Raw genomic sequence first — 20,376 nt, forward strand, 5'->3', positions numbered from 1 at the left:
TTTCTCCCCAAAGAGCTTCCCTAATATTTACCTCCCTCTCAACTCATTACGATGTGGCTTCTGCCCACCCTTCCCTTCCACTAAAACTGCCCTCTCTAAGGTTGCTTGTAACCCAGTTGCCAAAACCAATCTTACTTGACTTTCTGCAGCTTTTAATTCAATTCACTGTCCTCTCCTTGCCTTCCTGGGATTCCAGGACATAACTCCCCGGGTCTCCTACTTCTCTGACTGATCTTTCTATTTCTGCTGGCTCCTCTGTCTTCACCCATACTTTAAACATTATCATTTTCAGAGCTAATACTACTCCCATATGGCATCCTTATAAGAAGTTGTGAAAGGGGCCAGGCGTGGTGGCTCATGCCTTTAATTCCAGCACTTTGGGAGGCCGAGGTGGGCAGATCACGAGGTCAGGGGTTCAAGACCGGCCTGGCCAACATGGTGAAACCCCGTCTCTCCTAAAAATACAAAAATTAGCCGGGTATGGTGGTGCGTGCCTGTAATCCCAGCTACTCAGGATGCTGAGGCAGGCAAATTGCTTGAACCCAGGAGGTGGAGGTTGCAGTGAGCCGAGATTATGCCACTGCACCCCAGCCTGGGTGACAGAGTGAGACTCGTCTCAAAAAAAAAAAAAAAAAAAAAGTAGTGAAAGGTACATCATACTCTGTGCACAGCCTGGGCCAGGGTGCATGGCTTGGCAAGCAGAGCCTGGACTGCATTTTAGTCCCTACTCACCACACTCAGCCTGGTGCCCTTGTGCCATGAACACCCTGTGCAACTGCACATTGCAGCCCAGGGCACTATCTGTGGTCTTCATCTCTTTATTGCTCTCTTTCCCTCTGTAACCCTGCTGACTTTCATGGTTCCACCTCGAACCTATGTGTCTCATCTAATCTCTAGACATCTTTTCATCTACGTCCTGAACTTCTCTTCCTGGGTGTCCTGTGGGGCATCCTAATTTTGCTATGGCCCAAAGTCAGTTCAGATCTGCACACTTGCAAATATGCAAATATGCCTATTTTTCTGTATGCCCTCTCTTGGTTAATGACACCACCTTCCATCTTCTTATTCCGCTGAAAACTTCAAGATTATCAATGCCTCTTCCCTTTCCGCAATGTAAGGCTTTTGTCCTCTCCCTAGTTCACTACTGGAAGAACCTTCTAACCAGTTTCCCTATCTCCAGAGCCTCTCCCCTCCAAATTACTCTCCCCACTGCCACCAGGTTTCTTTTTTTACACAGACTTGAGCATATTTTTCCTTTGTTTCAAAACCCATTTTGTCTTCTAATTAACCATAAGATAAAGTCCAGATGCTCAGGCATTGAACATAAAACCCTTTATATCTTGGCCCAAACCTACAAAACTTTTCCAGTCCCACACCTTGCCTCTGCTCCCAAAACATGCCTTGCTCTTAGCCACATCCGATTATGATGCACCCTTTCTTGAACATGATTTTATTCACTGCGCCTTCGCTGGTGCCTTGAATGCCCTTCTCCTGTTCTTTGACTTGTAAAAATCTCATCCACTCTTCAAGATCATGCTTTCTTGTCACTTCTATTTTCAGGCACCCTTTGGCCCTAATTGACAGTGCTCTCCTCATTGCTTCTACAGTCTACAGCACTATTGGTATGCTACTACAGATAGTCTAAAAGTTGTTTTGCATCTCTTTCCTACTACATTGAGTTTCTTAACGGCAAGATTAAGCTTTGTTCGTCTCTATGTCATCAGCAGTTTGTCCAGTGCCTAGTACATGTTAGATACTGAATAAAAATTTATGACTTGAATTGGGCAGGATGTTTGAACATCATTTTGTGAAAGGACCAGTGATTTCTTTCTGTATAATTTTCAGCCTCTTCTTTTTCAGATATTGAAAGAACCTCAGAATAGGATGGTTGATGGGCCCACTTAAGATAGTTGCTATGTTATAGCCCCAATTTTTAGCCGAGTCTCTCTAGGGACATAGAAACTGTGCTTTCTCAAATGACTGATTGGTGCCTGAGTATGGATTTTTCCAGATATCAGAGTTCCTTAGAACTGCGATGATTTTCAATCTAAGAAGACCTAGATTCTAGGTTACACACACACACACACACACACACACACACACACACACACACACAACCTCATCGTTTTGAATAGCAGATACAGGGTTTCAGTGTTTTTGTTTTACCCTCTGTGGGTTCTATCCCAGCATCTTACTAAGGGCTGAGATTTCAGGGCATGAAACACGGAATCAACAAAAACAAGGTTTTTACAATCTCAAAACTTTGGGAAACTGTTGAGTTATCTTGAAAGCCTAGAGGGGGAGCACCAGTTAGTTTTGTAGAGAACTCGGCGAAACAATATTGATGCATACGGCTAGCCTCTGTCATCCTCCTGAGTTAAACCCAACGGGACATGCTGGACTATACAGGAGCCACTCGTGGACTCCGTGAAGACCAGATGGGTAGTGTTCTTGAAATGAGCAGATGTCTATTTGTAGAACTCTGGTAGTAGCTTTGGAGTGGGTGGGGAAGAGCTTGGTTCCCATTTCCCCTCAAAGACAATTATTTGCTTCTGATGAGAATCCAAGCAACAAGTTGCCATTGAGAATGCAGTGATTGGTCAGCAAACGAAGCCTATAGGAAGAGCCTTCGGGTGCATTCCTTGTGACATATCGACCCGTCCTAAGCCCGACGCTTAATTATGGGACCTCTCAGCTCCTCCCTCCCGCCTCGAGCTCCCTTTTGGCTTCTCACAAGGCTTCCTGGGGACGATTCCCCGATGCTAGAGTACTTGGGGTCTGGGCCCACAGGGAACCCGTCAGCCTCCCTCCTTGGAGCGGGCCTGATCCCGGGAGGGCGCCCGCGCGGCCCGGAGGCGGGAACCCAGGGGGAGAAGGCGCCGGCGCCGCCCTGGCGCGCAGACCATCTGTGCGGTCCTGCGCGGGGGCAGGCGCGGCCTCAGCCCCCGGGCGCTGGCGGACCCAGCGCGTCAGCTAGGCCGCCCCCGTCGGCCCTCCCCCGGGCGGGGCCAGCCCCGACGGCGCTGACTCAGCAACGCGAGGGGGGAGTTTTGTCCCTCCGCGGACCCCGTTTCTCCCGGCCTCAGCCTCCCCGCCGCCGCCGCCGCCGCCGAGCCGGTTTCCTTTTTCCGGCGCTCCGGGTGCGAGAGACAGGTCGGGCCCCCTAGGCAGCGAGCCGCAGCGCAATCCCGGCGCTCGCCCAAGGACCCTGGAAGCCACCGTTACCCCGCCGGGCAGCGTGGGCGCCATGAGCAGCTCGGGTGAGGTGCCGCCGTCCCCCGCCGCGGTCCTCTGGAGGAGCTCCGCGGTCCCCGTGAGGCCCGGCGGCGGGGAAGGCCGGGGGCTGGGACCCTTGGCGATGGCGGGGAGGGAGCTTTCGGGGCAGGCTGGATCGGCCTGGAGGGAGACAGCTCCTTGGAGGAGGATGCCGCTTATGGGTTTCCCCGCTGCGGCGAGCACCCCAGGATGCGCTTACGAAGTTAGATTCGGGACGCGGGAGCCCCAGATCAGCCCTTTCCCCCTCTTTTTGCGTTAAAATCCTGTTTGGTCTCCCAACAGGACTGAATTCGGAGAAGGTAGCTGCTGTGATACAGAAACTGAATTCCGACCCCCAGTTCGTACTTGCCCAGAATGTCGGGACCACCCACGACCTGCTGGACATCTGTCTGAAGCGGGCCACGGTGCAGCGCGCGCAGCATGTGTTCCAGCACGCCGTGCCCCAGGAGGGCAAGCCAATCACCAACCAGAAGAGCTCAGGTGTGGGCTTCCACTTCTCCCATACTTTCCTTGACCTTCCTGACAGCGTCCCATTTCGGTGTCTTATTTAAGAGTGGTCTTAAATTCGTACTGAAAGAACTGGTCGTAAATTCGTAAAGAATGAGGCACAGGTACAGGCAGGTCTAAGAACATTACCCATGTGGTTTGTTTTGCTGTTCTGTGGCTTGTTAGTACATGCGGTTAGAGTACAAAAGTGACATGTCCATGAGTATACGTTTGAGTGTTATTGACTATATTATGTTCCAATGCTATGTGGTTTGTAGCCCGTGTCTTGGAGATGTATGGTCTTGGTCACAAAACAGAACATGTGAAAATGTTCATATCTTTGGAGGACTCCCCAGAAATGCCCTGAAGGCCCTATACTATGAAATAGAAAAGACACAATGTAATTACATTAAAATGTCATCAGATGTTACTTTTAAATATGCTTCTTGGTTACAACTGAAGCTAATGTGCTGATGGGCTCAGTTCCCACCAGTAGATCAGTTTGTAATACAGAAAAAAGTTCTGTTCTCATGCCTTGCTGGTCAAGAAGTCTCGTTTTGCTATCTGCTTTCTAGCACCACTCTCAGAAAAAACAGGTATAGTGAAAGATTGGATATCCAGCAATCTAAATAAGGAGCACATTCTTACAACAAAATTGTACTAAACGGATTTTTAAAAGTCTTTCTGTACTTAAAAACGACCCCCCAGTCTATCTATATGGACAGGAAGCACATCAGTGCTTGTTTAGAGTCGGTTAGAACTCACAAAGCACACATTTAACGTGAGTACATTTTATTGTATGTACATTATACCTGAATAAAGTTGATTTTTTAAATGTTAAGGAAAAAGTCAAGACCTTACAATAATTAATGTTTTGCTTTAGAAGAAAGTGCTTGGAGTGGTGTGGGCTCTCAGGCTACAGATGATCCAGTTAGTAATGTCACAGTGGTCCTACATAGTTTAGATTGCAGTGACCCGTTAGGGAACAGGTCAGGTCTTACACATTTTGCAGTGTCACTTTTACATACAAAAGATCCAAATAGCATGTGAGTTGTGTAGTTTATTTTCATGCAGTTTTCACATCACCAGTGCATCCAGATCCCCTCTACTAGAAATATATAGCATATAGAAGAGAGGTGACATACAGGTAAATGTAAGGTAAAGACGAACTAATAGGCACTAGTGACTTTCATAAAACACTATAGTTAACTAGAGTTTTCTTCTTGTTACAAAATTATTTTTGTTTAATGTAGAATATTTGCAAATACCAAGTAAATATTTTTCCTGTATATTTGTCAAGTTTTGTGTGGTGTGTGTGTTTAATAGTGTTTAATATGCATTGATACCTTATACATTGTTATGTAAGCTACCTATCTTTTTCACTTACCAATATATTATAAACATATTTTCATATTAGTAAAAAGGTTATACCCAATACAAGTCAAAGTTTTTCCCTCAGAAAAGAGATAATTTCCCTGTATTTAAGACCTTAAAAGACTTTTCTAATGGCGCTCTCAGTTAATTTATTTTGAAGTAGAGTACAATTTGGAGAAGGCATTACTCTGAAAAATGGATTCTTTATTTGATACGTAAAGAGTGTTTTTGTGTTAAAGATATTAAACCTTTGCATATATATTGCTAATAATAATTACCACCTTTCTTGTTTTGTTTTTAATCTTTCTGCTCTTTCTGATTTACTCTTTCTGAATTGTCCAGATCGTGTCATGAGTTCATTGGTGGGAAATACAGTTGGAGCAGTGCAGTCTATGTGAACCCTCATAATTTCTTGATGTGCTTTCTTGTTTCAGGGCGATGCTGGATCTTTTCTTGTCTGAATGTTATGAGGCTTCCATTCATGAAAAAGTTAAATATTGAAGAATTTGAGTTTAGCCAATCTTACCTGTTTTTTTGGGACAAGGTATGGGACGGATCTGGCAAGATTCTTTTTGTATTGATATCAGCCTTGGTAGGGACTGCCTCTTCTTTTGTTGCTTTTCCAGTTATAGCCTGCCCTTTCATAATAGGTGAGACACCTTTTATTCTGACTTCCAGAGTATCAAAAGTTGACTCTTTCAAAGGCAGAACTGTTTTTGGTTGGTAGGTGGCCATTTTTTTGCAATGAAATAAGTTTACTGACTCATCTTACTGCTTGCTTGTCTATTTAAAATTTTAAATTTTATATTCAATATTCAATTCAATATATCTCCCTTTTTAACATCTTTTTAGGTTATTTGTTCTTTTCTAGGACCTAATTTCCCTCTCAAGAACTTGTCTGAAAAACAGTAAATAATTTTATTTGATTGTTTATTTGTTTATTTATTTTTTTGAGACAGTCTCACCCTGCCACCCGGGCTAGAGGGCTGTGGCACAGTCTCGGGTCACTGTAACCTCTGCCTCCCGGGTTCAAGCCATCCTCTCAACTCAGCCTCCCAAGTAGCTGGAATCACAGGCACATGCCACCATGCCCAGCTAATTTTAGGAGAGACAGGGCATTTCACCGTGTTGGTCAGACTGGTCTCGAACTCCTGACCTCAAGTGATCTGCCTGCCTTGGCCTCCCAAAGTGCTGGGATCACAGGTGTGAGCCACCACTCCTGGCCATATTCCATTTCCTAATCTTCAAAATGTATATTACTGACCTGGTTTGGTGGCTCATGCCTGTAATCCCAGCACTTTGGGAGGCTGAGGTGAGAGGATTGCTTGAGCCCAGGAATTCGAGACCAGTCTGGACCTGGCGAAACCCCGTCTCTACAAAAAATACAAAAATTAGCCACGCGTGGTGCACACCTGTCCTCCCAGCTACTCAGGAGGCTGAGGTAGGAGGATTGCTTGAGCTCAGGAGGTTGAGGCTGCAGTGAGATTGCACCACTGCACGCCAGCCTAGGCAACAGAGCATGACCCTGTCTAAAAATAAATAAGTAAATAAAATATATATTACATAGGTGTTCATTAAATGTTTTGTTTTAGCATTGGAATGTAAACACTGTACACATATACACAATATATTGGGATACATACACAGGTAAAAGAAGAAACTTCAGATATTCTGATGAAGTCAGATACTGATGTTTATTTACCAATTTTAGTTTAAAAATACTTATTATGGTGCTTGTTTCAGCATCGTAAGTCCCCAAACTGGGGTGATACAGAAAAGATTAGCATGGCCTCTATACAAGGATGACATGCAAATTCATGAAGGTTTCATGTTTTTAAAAAGAAAAAAAACTATTATGTTGATTCCATGGTAATTCCAAGACTCCCATTCTGTTGATAATGCCAATAAAATTATTGACACTTTTTTCTTTTAATGTTATTTAACTTTCTTTACTCTTTAGGTTGAACGCTGTTATTTCTTCCTGAGTGCTTTTGTGGACACAGCCCAGAGAAAGGAGCCTGAGGATGGGAGGCTGGTGCAGTTTTTGCTTATGAACCCTGCAAATGATGGTGGCCAATGGGATATGCTTGTTAATATTGTTGGTAAAAGTTCTTTCTTTAATGGAACTGAAACTCAGCATGATTAAGTAAGCCTGTAGTTAGGCATGGGCCAATTCTTTGGTGGTTGTGTACAGAGTAGAATTGGTCTCCAAGAAGGATATATAGTTATTTCTAAGGACCTTTAGTTCACATTCTCACCTATAAAGTGCCTTCTTAAATGAGGATTAAGGAGAGAGCTACTGTGAAGGATGGGTTGGAGAAGAAAAGGTAGTATTAAGGAGAACTAATTTTCCATGAAAAAATTGTTTTCTTCTCCATTGATGTAATCAGGAAACACATTAAAACTGTAGCTGTGTTAAAATGTCTTCAAAACATCTTTTGGGGAAATCTCATCATGCTGAGCACTTTACAAAAGTATGATAGATGCACTTTACAAAAGTATGATAGATACACTTGAGCTTGACCAAAAGGCTGAGAAGTGACAAAGTATAGTAGATAAAAAGGATAACATAGACAGATAAATATGCACATTAAAAACCTACTTAGGCTGGGTAAGGTGGCTCAGGCATGTAATCCTAGCACTTTGGGAGACCAGGGCAGGAGGATTGCTCAAGCCCAGGAGCTCAGTACCAGCCTGGGTAACATAGTGAGACCCTGTCTCTACAGAAAATAAAACAAATAGCTGCACATGGTATCATGCACCATAGTTGCCGCTACTCAGGAGGCCAAGCCTGGGAGTTCAAGGCTGCAGTGGGCCAGGATCGTGTCACAGCACTGCAGCCTGAGTGACAGAGCAAAACTCTGTCAAAAACAAAAAGCAAAAAACAAAAAACCCTGCTTCATAATATGAAGTATAAGATTTTCTGAAGTAAGCCAGCAAAATATCGCCTATTTTTTGAAACAATCACTATTTTTGCCAGGGTTTCTAATTTTTTACCTTCTTTAACACTAGAATTTGTTTTCTTTTAGAAAAATATGGTGTTATCCCTAAGAAATGCTTCCCTGAATCTTATACAACAGAGGCAACCAGAAGGATGAATGATATTCTGAATCACAAGGTACAATATATGAAGCAGGGTGGGATTGAGTTTAGTGTACTTTCCTTCAAACTTATTTTTTAAAAGGGGTTCCTGGGTATCTCAGTGTATACAGTTTGTGTACAAGATAACTACCAATGTCAATGTCTGTCAAAAGTAGTGTAGCCACTTAATAACTTTAAAAATAATTAATATTAGAGGGTTTTTCCTTTTAAAAAACTTCCACTTTTATTTCTGTTGATGTTAATGTTTTCTTAGGGGGATAGTTAGGAAATAAAGTCCCATGTCCAATTAATATTGGCCACAAGCACACAGGGTGCTGTGTCTCTCACTTGGTTCTAGTGGAGGTGGGCTAGGACTGCTTTATGTGCTAGTAAAACCAAAAAGAGCTATTCGCAAGATTCCCTTAAAGAGTGTGCTGTGTTCTGAGACTTCCCCAGACCACATCAATGTGGTTTATCCACCCACTAAAGATTTGTTGTAGTTATTGAACTGCTTTTTATTTGCTTCAGTTATCTTAATGAATCATTGTGTCTTCTCTACATAACCAGTTTTCCCTAGGAGAGTTATAATTCCTACAAGGATGCTGCTTTGCTAGCCAGGCATGGTTTTTGAGAACTGGGAGTTGCCAGAATCTGCTGTCCTAATCCATGAGGCTGAAATTGGATTTTTCATCTCCCTGGGAGAAAGATTACATTTTAAAATAAACTATAGGTGTGTCTCCCCAACATTAGAAGTAGACTATTTTCCACCCTGGAAACGCTGGGGATTCTTATCCAAAGGCTAAAAGATCATTAATAGTATGGCATTTGATTCCATTTGAAGTCAGAGCAACATCCTCTTTAGCACTGTGGTTAAATTTCAGACTCACCTTTATCTTGGTGAAAAAATGAAATGAAAAAATGAATATTTTATTGGGGGCTGGCATAACCATAGTCATAGTCAGCCGGCAGAGAAGGAAAAATGGACAGCTATTGAAATTCTAAGTAAAAATCTATGAGAGTAACATAGTGGCATAATTATCTTGTCTCCTGCTTTTTCTGAGTGATAGGCATTATGTGATCACATGTTTTCCCCATGCCCAGACACATAAAACACCTTTATGCGATGTTTGCAGAGAAGGAGCAGTTCCATCTAGTATTTTGGAGGAGTAATTTATGCCTTTTCTCCTTATGGAAAGCATTTTTAGCTATGTGTTTAAGTGGACAAGTTGAAGAAAAACACATTTGCCTTTATGAACTCTGTCATGGGTCTGGCCTGAGTTATACCTCAAAATAGAACTTGCGTTGGTCTATGAGAGTCACTTACAGTTGAATTCGGGTAACTGTTGGAGTGCTGAATAAGTTTCTGTCATAGATGAGAGAATTCTGTATACGACTGCGGAACCTGGTACACAGTGGAGCAACCAAAGGAGAAATCTCGGCCACACAGGACGTCATGATGGAGGAGGTAATAACAAAATTTGGATTTTTTTGTGACCCCTCTAAGGAACTCTCAGAATATTCCCATCTGTTAAACTAATGATTAGGAAGCTTTAGTCATGGCAACGAATGTTTAATTGAATTGAAAATTACTTATTTTACACTGAAAAAACTGAGCTTAAAACTTACTTTGCCTTTTAGTGTAGGACTTGGACTTGGATTTTCTAATTCCTAGTTTAGTGGTCTGTATAATCATTCTTTTATCATTTCATAAATATTAAATACCTTCTATGAGTTTGGCACTGAGGAAACAGATGAGAAAGACATAGTCACTGCTCTTAAAGAGCTCAGTCTCTTGGGAAAAAGAAAACACATCTATAATGATGATAAATCCTATGCTAGATGTGTAAAAACTGATTTGGTGGTCATAGAGGAGGGAGTGACTAGCTCAGTGAGCTGAAGCTTTCATAGGGAAGATAGCTCTTGAAAGAGTAGTCAGAATTTACCAGGTAGATAACAAGACCATTCTAGGCGAAAGGAATTGTATGAACAGTGCCATAAACAAAGATAGAACCTTCAGGGAATCATGTGGCTGAAACATAACTTTTTTCAGTATGATGGGTAGCAAATTAAGCTAGAAAGGCAGAGATGTAAGGGATGTTGGATCGATGCCAGAACATTTGGCTGCTTTCTGTAGAAATAAAGACGGAGCTATTGATGGTTATATTTGTTAATGTATGTAAAAACATTTTGGAAAATGTAAAAAGCACTAAAATATGAGGTGGTAATATTATTTATGATCAAGACAGTTAAGAAACTTTATTATTAATACTATCCATGTCCAGAATGAATATGCATAAAACTGCAATTGGTTTGAGGAAAGAATAAATGTTTCCGTTTGTCAGCCAGTAGGCCCTTTATTAGGCTTCCTTTCAAGACTGTATGGAGTTAAAATGGCCTACTTTTTTTCACTGCGATGGAAAACACTAATGCTTCACTCCTGTTTTCCTTTAAATCTTAGAGATGCAGCATAGTGGAGTAGTGGAGTGTGTAATCTCTGAAGTCAGGCTATCTGAGCTCTAGTCTTCTCATTACTTTATATCCTGGGACAAGTTCCTTAAGCTCTAAAGGCTCAGTTCATATTTAACATGTCTAGCCTAGTGCTTGGCACAATAGCTGTTTCTTAAGTATTTGTTGAGTGGACGAATGCAGAAATTTCATTTACCAAATGCATTTAAATAATCTCATTTTTATCTCTTAAATTCTTACAGAAGAGAGGCATCTTAGTATAGTAGGAAAAAATAGGCTTTGGAGTCAGACATACATGGGTTTAAATTCTGACTCTTTTACTTAACAGTCTGTGATCCTAGGTAAGTTACTTAACCTGTCTGAGATTCAGTCAGGGTCTGAAATATTTTCCTTATTGGATTTTTGGGGAATCAAGGATTAAATGTAAGCATGCAAGGCATAGTGCCTGGCATGTAGCAGGAGTTCTGTAAATGTTACTTCTTCCCTTCTTGCTTGGAATGACTGTCTTGCAGAGGCTATATCTGCTACATAATTTGCCTTTATTTAGGGTTAGATTAAGATGGTGGGAGCCAGGCACGGTGGCTCATGCCTGCAGTCTCAGCACTTTGGGAGGCCAAGGTGGGCGGATCATAAGGTCAGGAGATCAAGACCATCCTGACCAACATGGTGAAACCCCGTCTCTACTAAAATACAAATAATTAGCTGGGCGTGTGCGCCTGTAGTCCTAGCTACTCGGGAGGCTGAGGCAGGGGAATCACTTGAACCCAGGAGGCAGAGCTTGCCGTGAGCCGAGATTGTGCCACTGTACTCCAGCCTGGCGACAGAGTGAGACTCCGTCTCCAAAAAAAAAAAAAAAAAAAAAAAAGATGGAGGTATAGTAGGAATGAAGGTTCTGCAAACAGTTGTGGAAAAGGGCCCAGATAATACTTGCTGTAGATAATAAGCATCCTTTTGGCTTTTGATGTTTGCTTTAATGATCTTTGAACTAATGATGTGTCTAAGATTGATGTCCTCATCATTGGTAGAGCATGGTAATTGGCTGGTAAGAATTAGGGCAGATATGTTTCACATATTTTTTTCCTCCCCTACTCCTGCCTCAGAGAAATAGTAGATCCAACTTTACCAAATCCTGAGTATGAATGTTTTATAGGATTATTTACTTAATGATTCTACCTAAACTATTTACTACAGAATTCTGTGTGTAAGGGTTTTTTCCCCCTTAGAGACAGAGTCTCGCTTTGTTGCCCAAGCTGGAGTGCAGAGGCGCAGTCATAGCTTACTGTAACTTTCAACTCCTGGGCTCAAATGCTGCTTCAGCCACCCAAGTAGCTGGGACTACAGGTGCATGCCACCATGCCCAGCTCATTTATTAAAAAAATTGTGTAGAGATTCAGTCTCACTATATTTCCCAGGCCGATCTCCACCACCTGGGCTCAAGCAGTCCTCCCACCTTAGCCTCCCAAAGATTGTGCATATTATAAAGTGTGAGCCGCCATACCTGGCCCTGTGTATAAGGTTTTAAAATTTTTACAATCCCCCAAATGACTTCTTTTCATTGAACCTGACTCTTTGGTAATGAAGAGTCTAGCTGCAGTTTTAAAGCCCCAAATTAGTACCTATGATTTGTGTAACCTTGTAGGCAAGTCAAAATGATGGCTTAATCAACAGCCGTGAAGCTCAGATAGCTTTGAATAAAATGTGTTTATGCTAAAGGCATTCTTACTGAGAAGTGAGACGCAGGCTGCTTGTTGAGATGACAGGCAAGGCAGATCTGTTTTGGAGATGTGTAGTTACCTCTATTGCAATGTTATCTCAGCGTCCATTTTTTTAGCCTGCAGATCCCCTTAAGATTATTAATGTATTCTCAGTTGGGCGCAGTGGCTCATGCCTATAATCCCAGCACTTTGGGAGGTCAAGGCAGATGGATCACTTGAGGCCAGGAGTTCAAGACCAGCCTGGCCAACATGGCAAAACTCCGTCTCTACTAAAATACGAAAAAAACATCTGGGCATGGTGGTGCATGCCTATAATGCCAGCTGCTTGGGCAGCTGAGACACAAGAATCACCGGAACCCCGCAGGTGGCGGAGACCAAAATTGTGCCACTGCAGTCCAGCCTGGGTGACAGAGCAAGGCTCTGTCTCAAAAAAAAAAAAAAAAAAAACCTTGTCTGTTAAAAAGCAAAACATAGCCAGGCATGGTGGTAACACTTGTAGTGCCAGCTACTTGGGAGGCTAAGGCAGATCACTTGAGTCCAGAAACCCAGGAGTTCAAGTGCTACCTGGGCAACATAGTGAGACCTCATTTCTAAAATCAGTCGATCAGTCAATCAAAGACCAAAACCAATATTTGTCAGTGCCACAAAAAGGGAAAAGAAGCCTTTATGATTGACTTAGGAAATTCTATAGCAGTGGCTGTCAGCTATTGAAAACAATATATAGGATAGGCCTAACTTGTCCCAGACCCACAAAGTCAGTTTCCCTGGAATAGAACCTAGTTATCTGTATTTTTATTTTAAAGACATCTTCGATTAAAAAATATATTTTTAACATCAAGTTTATAAAATGTTCAGATGTGGTGGCATATGCTAGGAGGAGGCTGAGGTGGAGGATCACTTGTGCCCAGGAATTCCAGGCTGCAGTGAGCTATGATTGTCATCACTGCACTCCAGCTTGAGTGACAGAGCGAGACCCCATCTCAGAAACAAAAAATTTTTCAGGGTATATTTTGGAAGTGAAGCTGTCAGGACTTGCTGATGAATTGGATGTGGAGGACGAGGAAAAGTATTGGGATAACGTCCTGGGATCTTGAAGGGTGAACTTACAGATAGGAAAGAAGGCTTTTTGGCAATTAGGGCAGTGTGAGGGAACCAATGTGTAGAAAAGGGTAGCAGGTGTGAATGAGAGAAGTAATAATTGAAGAAGCAAGGTTTTGGAAGAGGGAAAGAATAGATGTGGTCTAAAGTAGTGCCATCAGACTTTAATGTGCACATGAATCACCTTGGGATCTTGTTAAAATGCAGATTGATCTAGTAGGTGTGGGGGTGGGGCCAGATAGTCCGCATTTCTGTTTCTTTCTTTGATATAAACACCTCTAGAAGTAATCTCAAGATCATTATTTAACTATTAGTTATCATCTATATGAGTTCATTCCCTTTAACATCACAGAAGTGCACATACTTTTAGAGTGTACCTTTTTATGTCTTTCTGTGCCCGAAAACATTTAATGCCTCCAGAAGGCATCTGCTTTTCTGCCTGCTTAGGTGTTTTACTTTAAAAACAAACAAACAAACAAACAAAAACACAGATCTTTGCCCTTCTTTCATTCCCTACCAGAAAGTAGTAGACAGCTGTCTTCCCTTCTCTTCTTCCTCTGTGAATAAACAGTGAATAAACAGTCACTAAGGTAGGTTCCTTACTCCTTCTCTCCTATAACTAGCTCATTTACCCACAGCACTGAACTTTTTTCAAAGTTGAGCTGTTTTCTGTGACTGCTTTATTTAGTGTTCTTATGACCATTCTATTCTTTGATCAATAGGTCGTTTTACCTTTGAGACTACTTTCTCCATCAGTAAAACTAAAAAAAGTTGGGGTAGGCTGTGCATGGTGGCTAATGTCTATAATCCCAGTGCCTTGGGAGGCCAAGGCAGGAGGATCACTTGAGCACAGGAACTTGAGACCAGCCTGGCCAACACAGAGAGACCCCATCTCTACAAGAAAATGAAAAAATTAGCTGGATATGGTGATGCGTGCCTGTAATTCTAGCTACATGGTAGGCTGAGGCAAGAAGATCACTTGAGCCCGGGAGTTCAAGGCTGCAGTGAGCTGTGATTACACCCCTGCACTCCAGCCTGGGTGACAGAGGGACACCCTGTCTCTTAAAAAAATAAAAAGAAGTTGGGGTAAATGATTGTAGGGTTTTGCATTTTTATACAGTAGAAGTAACTAATATTTTTACAGTGCTTTAGACTTTACTGTACTACTTTCTCAAAAACCCAGTATTGCAAATACAAATGAAGACTAAGATTCTGTCTCTTCTGCAGTGGTTTCAAGCACTGAAATCTTCTAGCCTTAACAGTGGAAAGGTAAAATTAGACACAGATAATAAGAACTTAGAATACTAGCATGAGAGTTTGCCCCAATTCAATAGGCAATGAGAAGTCAGGAAGATTTTTAAGCGGAAGAATTATATGAAGTTTTGCTCTCTTTCAAGCACTTTGGTTGTTATCTTCGAACTACCTTACTGTTCTAACCTCTCCTTCATTCTGTGTCTGCCTGTAGCTGCCTTAAAAACTGTTGAAGGTTCTCACGCTTCTAAGATTTATGACTGACTCTCAACTGCTGCATCTTTCCTTCTTCCTCTCACTTGATGTCTGTCGTGGGCGTGGGAATTAACTAAGGCCCATATCATTTGTCTTTAAATTGGGATCTACACATTCTTTCCCCTTATTTCATATCTCATTCTTTTACCTTTCTCTCCTGATTCTGTTTCTTTTACCATGCTACACTTCAGCAAGTCATTTAAAATAAACAGATCTCTCCACTAGGGAGATTTGTTTTTTTATTTTTTTGAGATAGTATCTTGCTCTGTTGCCCAGGCTGGAGTGCAGTGTTACGATCACAGCTCACTGCAGCCTCAACCTCCCAGGCTCAAGTTATCCTCCCACCTCAGCCTCCCAACATGCTGGGATTACAGGCATGAGCCACTGCATCTGGCCTGAAAATATTTTTAGAGATCAGTTGCAATGGAGCTCCTTTATAAAATGAGACTTGAGAGGTAGGACCCTTCTTTATAATTCACCTTCTTATGAAATATATTTAAACTGGAAATAGGGCTTGGACCTTTCTGGCACCAGCTGCAGTTTTTCTAGTTATAGGTTGCTAGAAAGGGACTATATATAATCCACATTGTTTTAGGTTAGTTTAAATTCTCTATTTAATTAGCTAAAGATATAAAATCTTAATCAGAAGACAAATGGCCCCAAGAGGCAAATACAGATGCACTCAGTGTAGCTTCCCTTGACATACACCTGCCCCCAGGGGACAAGCAAAGGGTCTCCATCAATCAAAAAATTTAGCTCAATTTTGGGCAGGCTGCCCTTTATACTCTGGGACTCATATCACAATTTTAGGGGACCTTTCTCAGTAATCTATATTTAAGGGAATAATTAGAAACATTGACTGCTTCTGTTCTTTTTAAACCAGATTTAGAATTAATAGGATCACATCATTATTCGTTTGAGGAGTTGAGGAAAAGCAGAATCAGTTGCCAGGTGTCATTGAGCCGTGTATATCTTTGCCTTCAGCTTTCCAGCATTTTGGAAAGCCCATATTCCAAGTCCACCCCCTTTATCAGATTGGTTCTAAATTTGGTTTGAAATGACAAAAGTGCTTGGGGCTAGATGTGGGGCTGGATGTGGCGGCTTACGCCTATAATCCCAGCACTCTGGGAGGCAGGCAGATCACTTGAGGCCAGGAGTTCAAGACCAGCCTGGCCAACATGGCAAAACCCTGTCTCTACCGAAAATACAAAAAATTAGCCAGGCATGGTGGTGCATGCCTGTAATCACTGCTACTTGGGAGGCTGAGGCATGAGAAATGCTTGAACCTGGGAGGCAGAGGTTGCAGCGAGCCGAGATCATGCCACCGCATTCCAGCCTGGGTGACAGAGTGAGGCTCTGTCCCCTGCTCCCCCCCACAAAAAAAGTCATGTGTTCGGTAAATATTTCTTAACATATGTATCTGACACTATTCTAGGCATTGGAGATTGAACAGTGAACAACACAGAAAATAATACCTATCTTTGTGTAGTTGATGTTCTAGTAGGGAAAGACAAAGTGTATAAGAAGTATAATATGCCAGAAGATAAGTGCAATGGAGAAAAGTAAAGGAAAAAAGATGTGAAGTACGGGGATGGGAAGTGAGCAATTTCAATTAAAGTCACAAATACATTTCCCTAAATGGGCTAATTGTTGGTTTTAATATTAATTTAATGTGTAATTATATTCTGAGGGATATGGTTGTACTCTTATTTTACTCAATTCTGTATAATCTCTTGTGTTCACTGTTCAGTATCTTTTTGTCCTGGATGCCAAGTAGATCTTGTGAGAAGCAGGTGACACTCCAGTGTTGCCCACCAGAGAGCAGAGTTGGATAGCTAAAGCTCACTGCCCAGGGAATGTTATTTCAGAACTGCAGAGTCTCTTACCAAGAAAATATAGTATCAGAGACCATGGAAATTATTCTTTGGAGCATTTTTTTTTTAATGAGAGCTTATTTAATTAACTATTGTTATTTGGCTCAGAGTCAGATATTCCTTCCAAAGTGTTACAGACTGACTTAAATATTAATGACTTTGGATAATTTATAGTCATGGTAAACAAATAGTATAAAACAATGCAACATGTCTCAAGTTACAAAGTTTTACTAGAATCTAAAAGAAATATCACCCTTATCCTTATTTATGCCTTAATTATATTTTTATTAAAATTCAGATTTATAAAATATATGTGAAGGGCATAAGCATTGTTTTATAAAAGGACTCACTATAGAATTCATTTAGATAGCAGAAATGCATATTTCCTCTAATGTATTTGGGAGAAGGAGGAATTTAACACTTTTTACTTTAAACAGGGAGTCAAGTACATAATAAGGTATTTTGCAAATTATAGTGTAAAACATTTGTATTTATCTTTAGAATATGTTTAAAAGTAACCAGAAATTCACTTAGTTATCTTCATCTTAGTTGGGCCTGGCATTGCCTCTCCTTTTTTGGCCAGGGCCTGGCTGAGCTGAATTTACCACCGTTGGATAACTGAGAATTGATTGAAATGGTTCCACTACTACATGTAGATACACATGTAACAGTAGTTACTAGTTGAAAATACACATCATTTAGGTCTTTAAAACCTTCCTAATCTAAGTATGTTCTGACTGTACACCTTCATTGTCATTGACTTGACCATAGTTACCAGTGGCAATGTCTTCTTCATAATGACAGATGCCTCAAGTTGTCATTTGTAGCCTTGGCACTGAGTAAATACAAAATGAATGTGAATCCCAAACAGAGCTCATTAATCCTTGGCTAGAGTAACTCAATTACAGTTGCTTATGTGATACTCTGCCTCCTTTCTGTGGTAGAAACCAACTTGGGAAGGATATAATGTTAAAAGAGAGATGGTTTAATGACTAGATGTTCAGGCTCGTAACACACACAGTAAATCTTAATAAAGGAAGGTTCTCTCTTGGAAAACAGAACAAAACAAAATGACAGGCAAGCATAACTTCTTCTCTAAGTTAACTTGCTTCTGTTAAGATAGAATCACAGCAGTGAACAAATTGCTCATATACACAGCAATGTGTGTGAATCTCACAGACATTATGTCAGCCAAAGGAAGCCAGACACAAAAGATAATGTGTTCTATGAATACTTTTATAAGAAGTTAAAGGACAGGCAAAACTAATCAATGGTTATAAAGTAAAAACAGTGGTTATCTGGTGGAAGTTGTGGGTTACTTAACAGCAAAGGAGCCAGAGAACCTCCAGAGCCTGGAAATGTTATGTATATTGATATGAATGATGGTTACATGGGTATATATGTTTGTTTTTAAAAAACGAATTGTTAGTGTGTTTTACACACTAAACATATGTTTTGCCTAAGTTAAAAAGTAAGAAAAAGGAATTAGGTCACGGAGTTTGGATTTGTTGTAGGAGGTAATAGGGAAACACTGGATCTTCAACAGGGACGTGAGTTGAGAAAAGTAGTGCTTTTCAAATTCTCCTGTGGTGATATGGAGAATGGAACAATGTTCAGATCAACTGGTGTATCTGTGTCATGTCGCCAGCACTGCTAGATGCGATAAAGGACACAAAATATCCATGATCTGGTTCTTATCTTTAAGAAGTGTATAATCTTTTATGGGAGACAAGTTATATGAAATCTAGAAAGTTACAGTAAATGGTAAATAGATGGAGTTTTGGAAACAGCATATTAAAGTCAGCCCTAAGTTCAAATCCTAATTCTGCCATTTACTGGCTCTATGACTTCAGGAAAGTGATTTATTTCCCTGAACCTTGATATCCTTATCTGTAAAAGGGGGATAATATCCACCATCTTTGTTGAGAGGCTTAAGAAATATGGTAGTGAAAGATAGTACAGCAAAGTAGACGGTCAGTACATCTTCCCTTTTTAAATCCTGTAGCCAAGGAGCAATACTTTGTTGTTGTTGTTGTTGACAGCATGTGACCTCAGTTTAGATTGTGGTTTTCCACTTGCTGGCTGTGTGACCTTAAGTAAATTACTTGGTTTCTTTGTGTCTCAATCTCTGGTTTAAAAAAAAAAGGTGAAGGGGAAGTGGAGGGAAATATACCTTGAGAGGGTATTATGAGAATTACGTGGACCTAGCAAATACATAGTATCTAGCACAATATAGGCACACTTGGTAAATATAAAATCTGTTTCTGTTGAATGTGATAGCGGATAGAAATGTGTAGTATAAATAATGCAGGTAATAGATGATTGGATCAGGGTGGTGACTGTGGGTGCAAAAGGGACAGGCAGATCATAGTGTTATGTTTTTAAAAAGACAAGGACATTTGATATAGAAGGTAAAATACTTTCTTTATTCTGTCCTTGTGCAGGGTGTATCTCTTTTTCTATTTTTGCATTGCTTTCTTTTTTTTTTGAGATGGAGTCTCGCCCTGTCCCCCAGGCCAGAGTGCAATGGCATGATCTCGGCTCACTGCAAGCTCTGCCTCCTGGGTTCAAGGGATTCTCCTGCCTCAGCCTCCCGAGTAGCTGGGATTATAGGTACACACCACCATGCCCAGCTAGTTTTTTTGTTTTGTTTTGTTTTCTTTTCTTTTCTTTTGTATCTTTAGTAAAGACAGGGTTTCACCATGTTGGCCAGGCTGGTCTCAAACTCCTGACCTCATGATCCACCTGCCTCAGCCTCCCAAAGTGCTGGGATTACAGGCGTGAGCCACTGCGCCCAGCCTTGTTTTTGCATTTCTATAAAATGAAAATAATATAAAGTATATCCTTGGATCGTAATGATGTTAACTTGAAGGTGTTGTGACATCGTTAGAAAATATGTTGTCTCACAACCCAAAAAATTATACCTTATTACTAAAAGTCACTCCTCTTCTTTTTGAGACAGGGTCCTCACTCTGTCACTCAGGCTGGAGTGCAGTGGTGTGATCTCAACTCACTGCAACCTCTGCCTCCTGAGTAGCTGTGACCACAGGCGCAGGCCACCATGCCTGGCTAGTTTTTGTACTTTTTTTTTTTTTTTTTTAAACCATGACTCAGCCCTCAGGAGATCCTGAGAACATGTGCCCCTAATTTTTGTATTTTTTGAGATAGGGTCTTGCTCTGTCACCCAGGCTGGAGTGTAGTGGCACGATCATGGCTCACTGAAGCTTCTGCCTCCTGGGCTCAAGCGATCCTCCCTCCTCAGCCTCTTGAGCACCTGGGACTACAGGCATGAGCCACCACGTCCAGCTAATTTTTTTCTTTTTTAAGATGAGGTTTCACTATGTTATCCAGGGTGGTCTTGAACTCCTGGGTTCAAGGGATCCTCCAACCTCAGCTTCCCAAAGTACTGGGATTACAGGCATGAACCACTGCACTGCACCTGGCCCTCCTCTTCTAATAATACTTTTAACAGGCATTGTCATCCAACTCCAGCTGAAAAA

At 41.4% G+C, this 20,376-nt stretch overlaps 1 protein-coding gene and 1 non-coding gene across 2 annotated transcripts in view; both read left to right on the plus strand.

Annotated features, from left to right (window-relative positions):
• Positions 1-2,942: 2,942 nt before the first annotated feature.
• Positions 2,943-20,376, plus strand: part of BLMH (bleomycin hydrolase) — a 43,921-nt gene continuing 26,487 nt past the window's right edge. Inside the window, exons 1-6 of the mRNA XM_003812717.5 lie at positions 2,943-3,260; positions 3,559-3,756; positions 5,571-5,680; positions 7,097-7,238; positions 8,166-8,254; positions 9,590-9,682. Coding sequence (XP_003812765.1) covers positions 3,248-3,260; positions 3,559-3,756; positions 5,571-5,680; positions 7,097-7,238; positions 8,166-8,254; positions 9,590-9,682 — 645 coding nt within the window. The 5' untranslated portion in view covers positions 2,943-3,247. The remainder of the gene's footprint in view (positions 3,261-3,558; positions 3,757-5,570; positions 5,681-7,096; positions 7,239-8,165; positions 8,255-9,589; positions 9,683-20,376) is intronic.
• On the plus strand, positions 6,867-6,973 carry LOC112437618 (U6 spliceosomal RNA). The gene has a single exon (XR_003026184.1). It is a non-coding gene; the product is annotated as a U6 spliceosomal RNA (small nuclear RNA).

Source organism: Pan paniscus, chromosome 19, assembly GCF_029289425.2.
Source record: "Pan paniscus chromosome 19, NHGRI_mPanPan1-v2.0_pri, whole genome shotgun sequence".
NCBI lineage: Eukaryota > Metazoa > Chordata > Mammalia > Primates > Hominidae > Pan > Pan paniscus.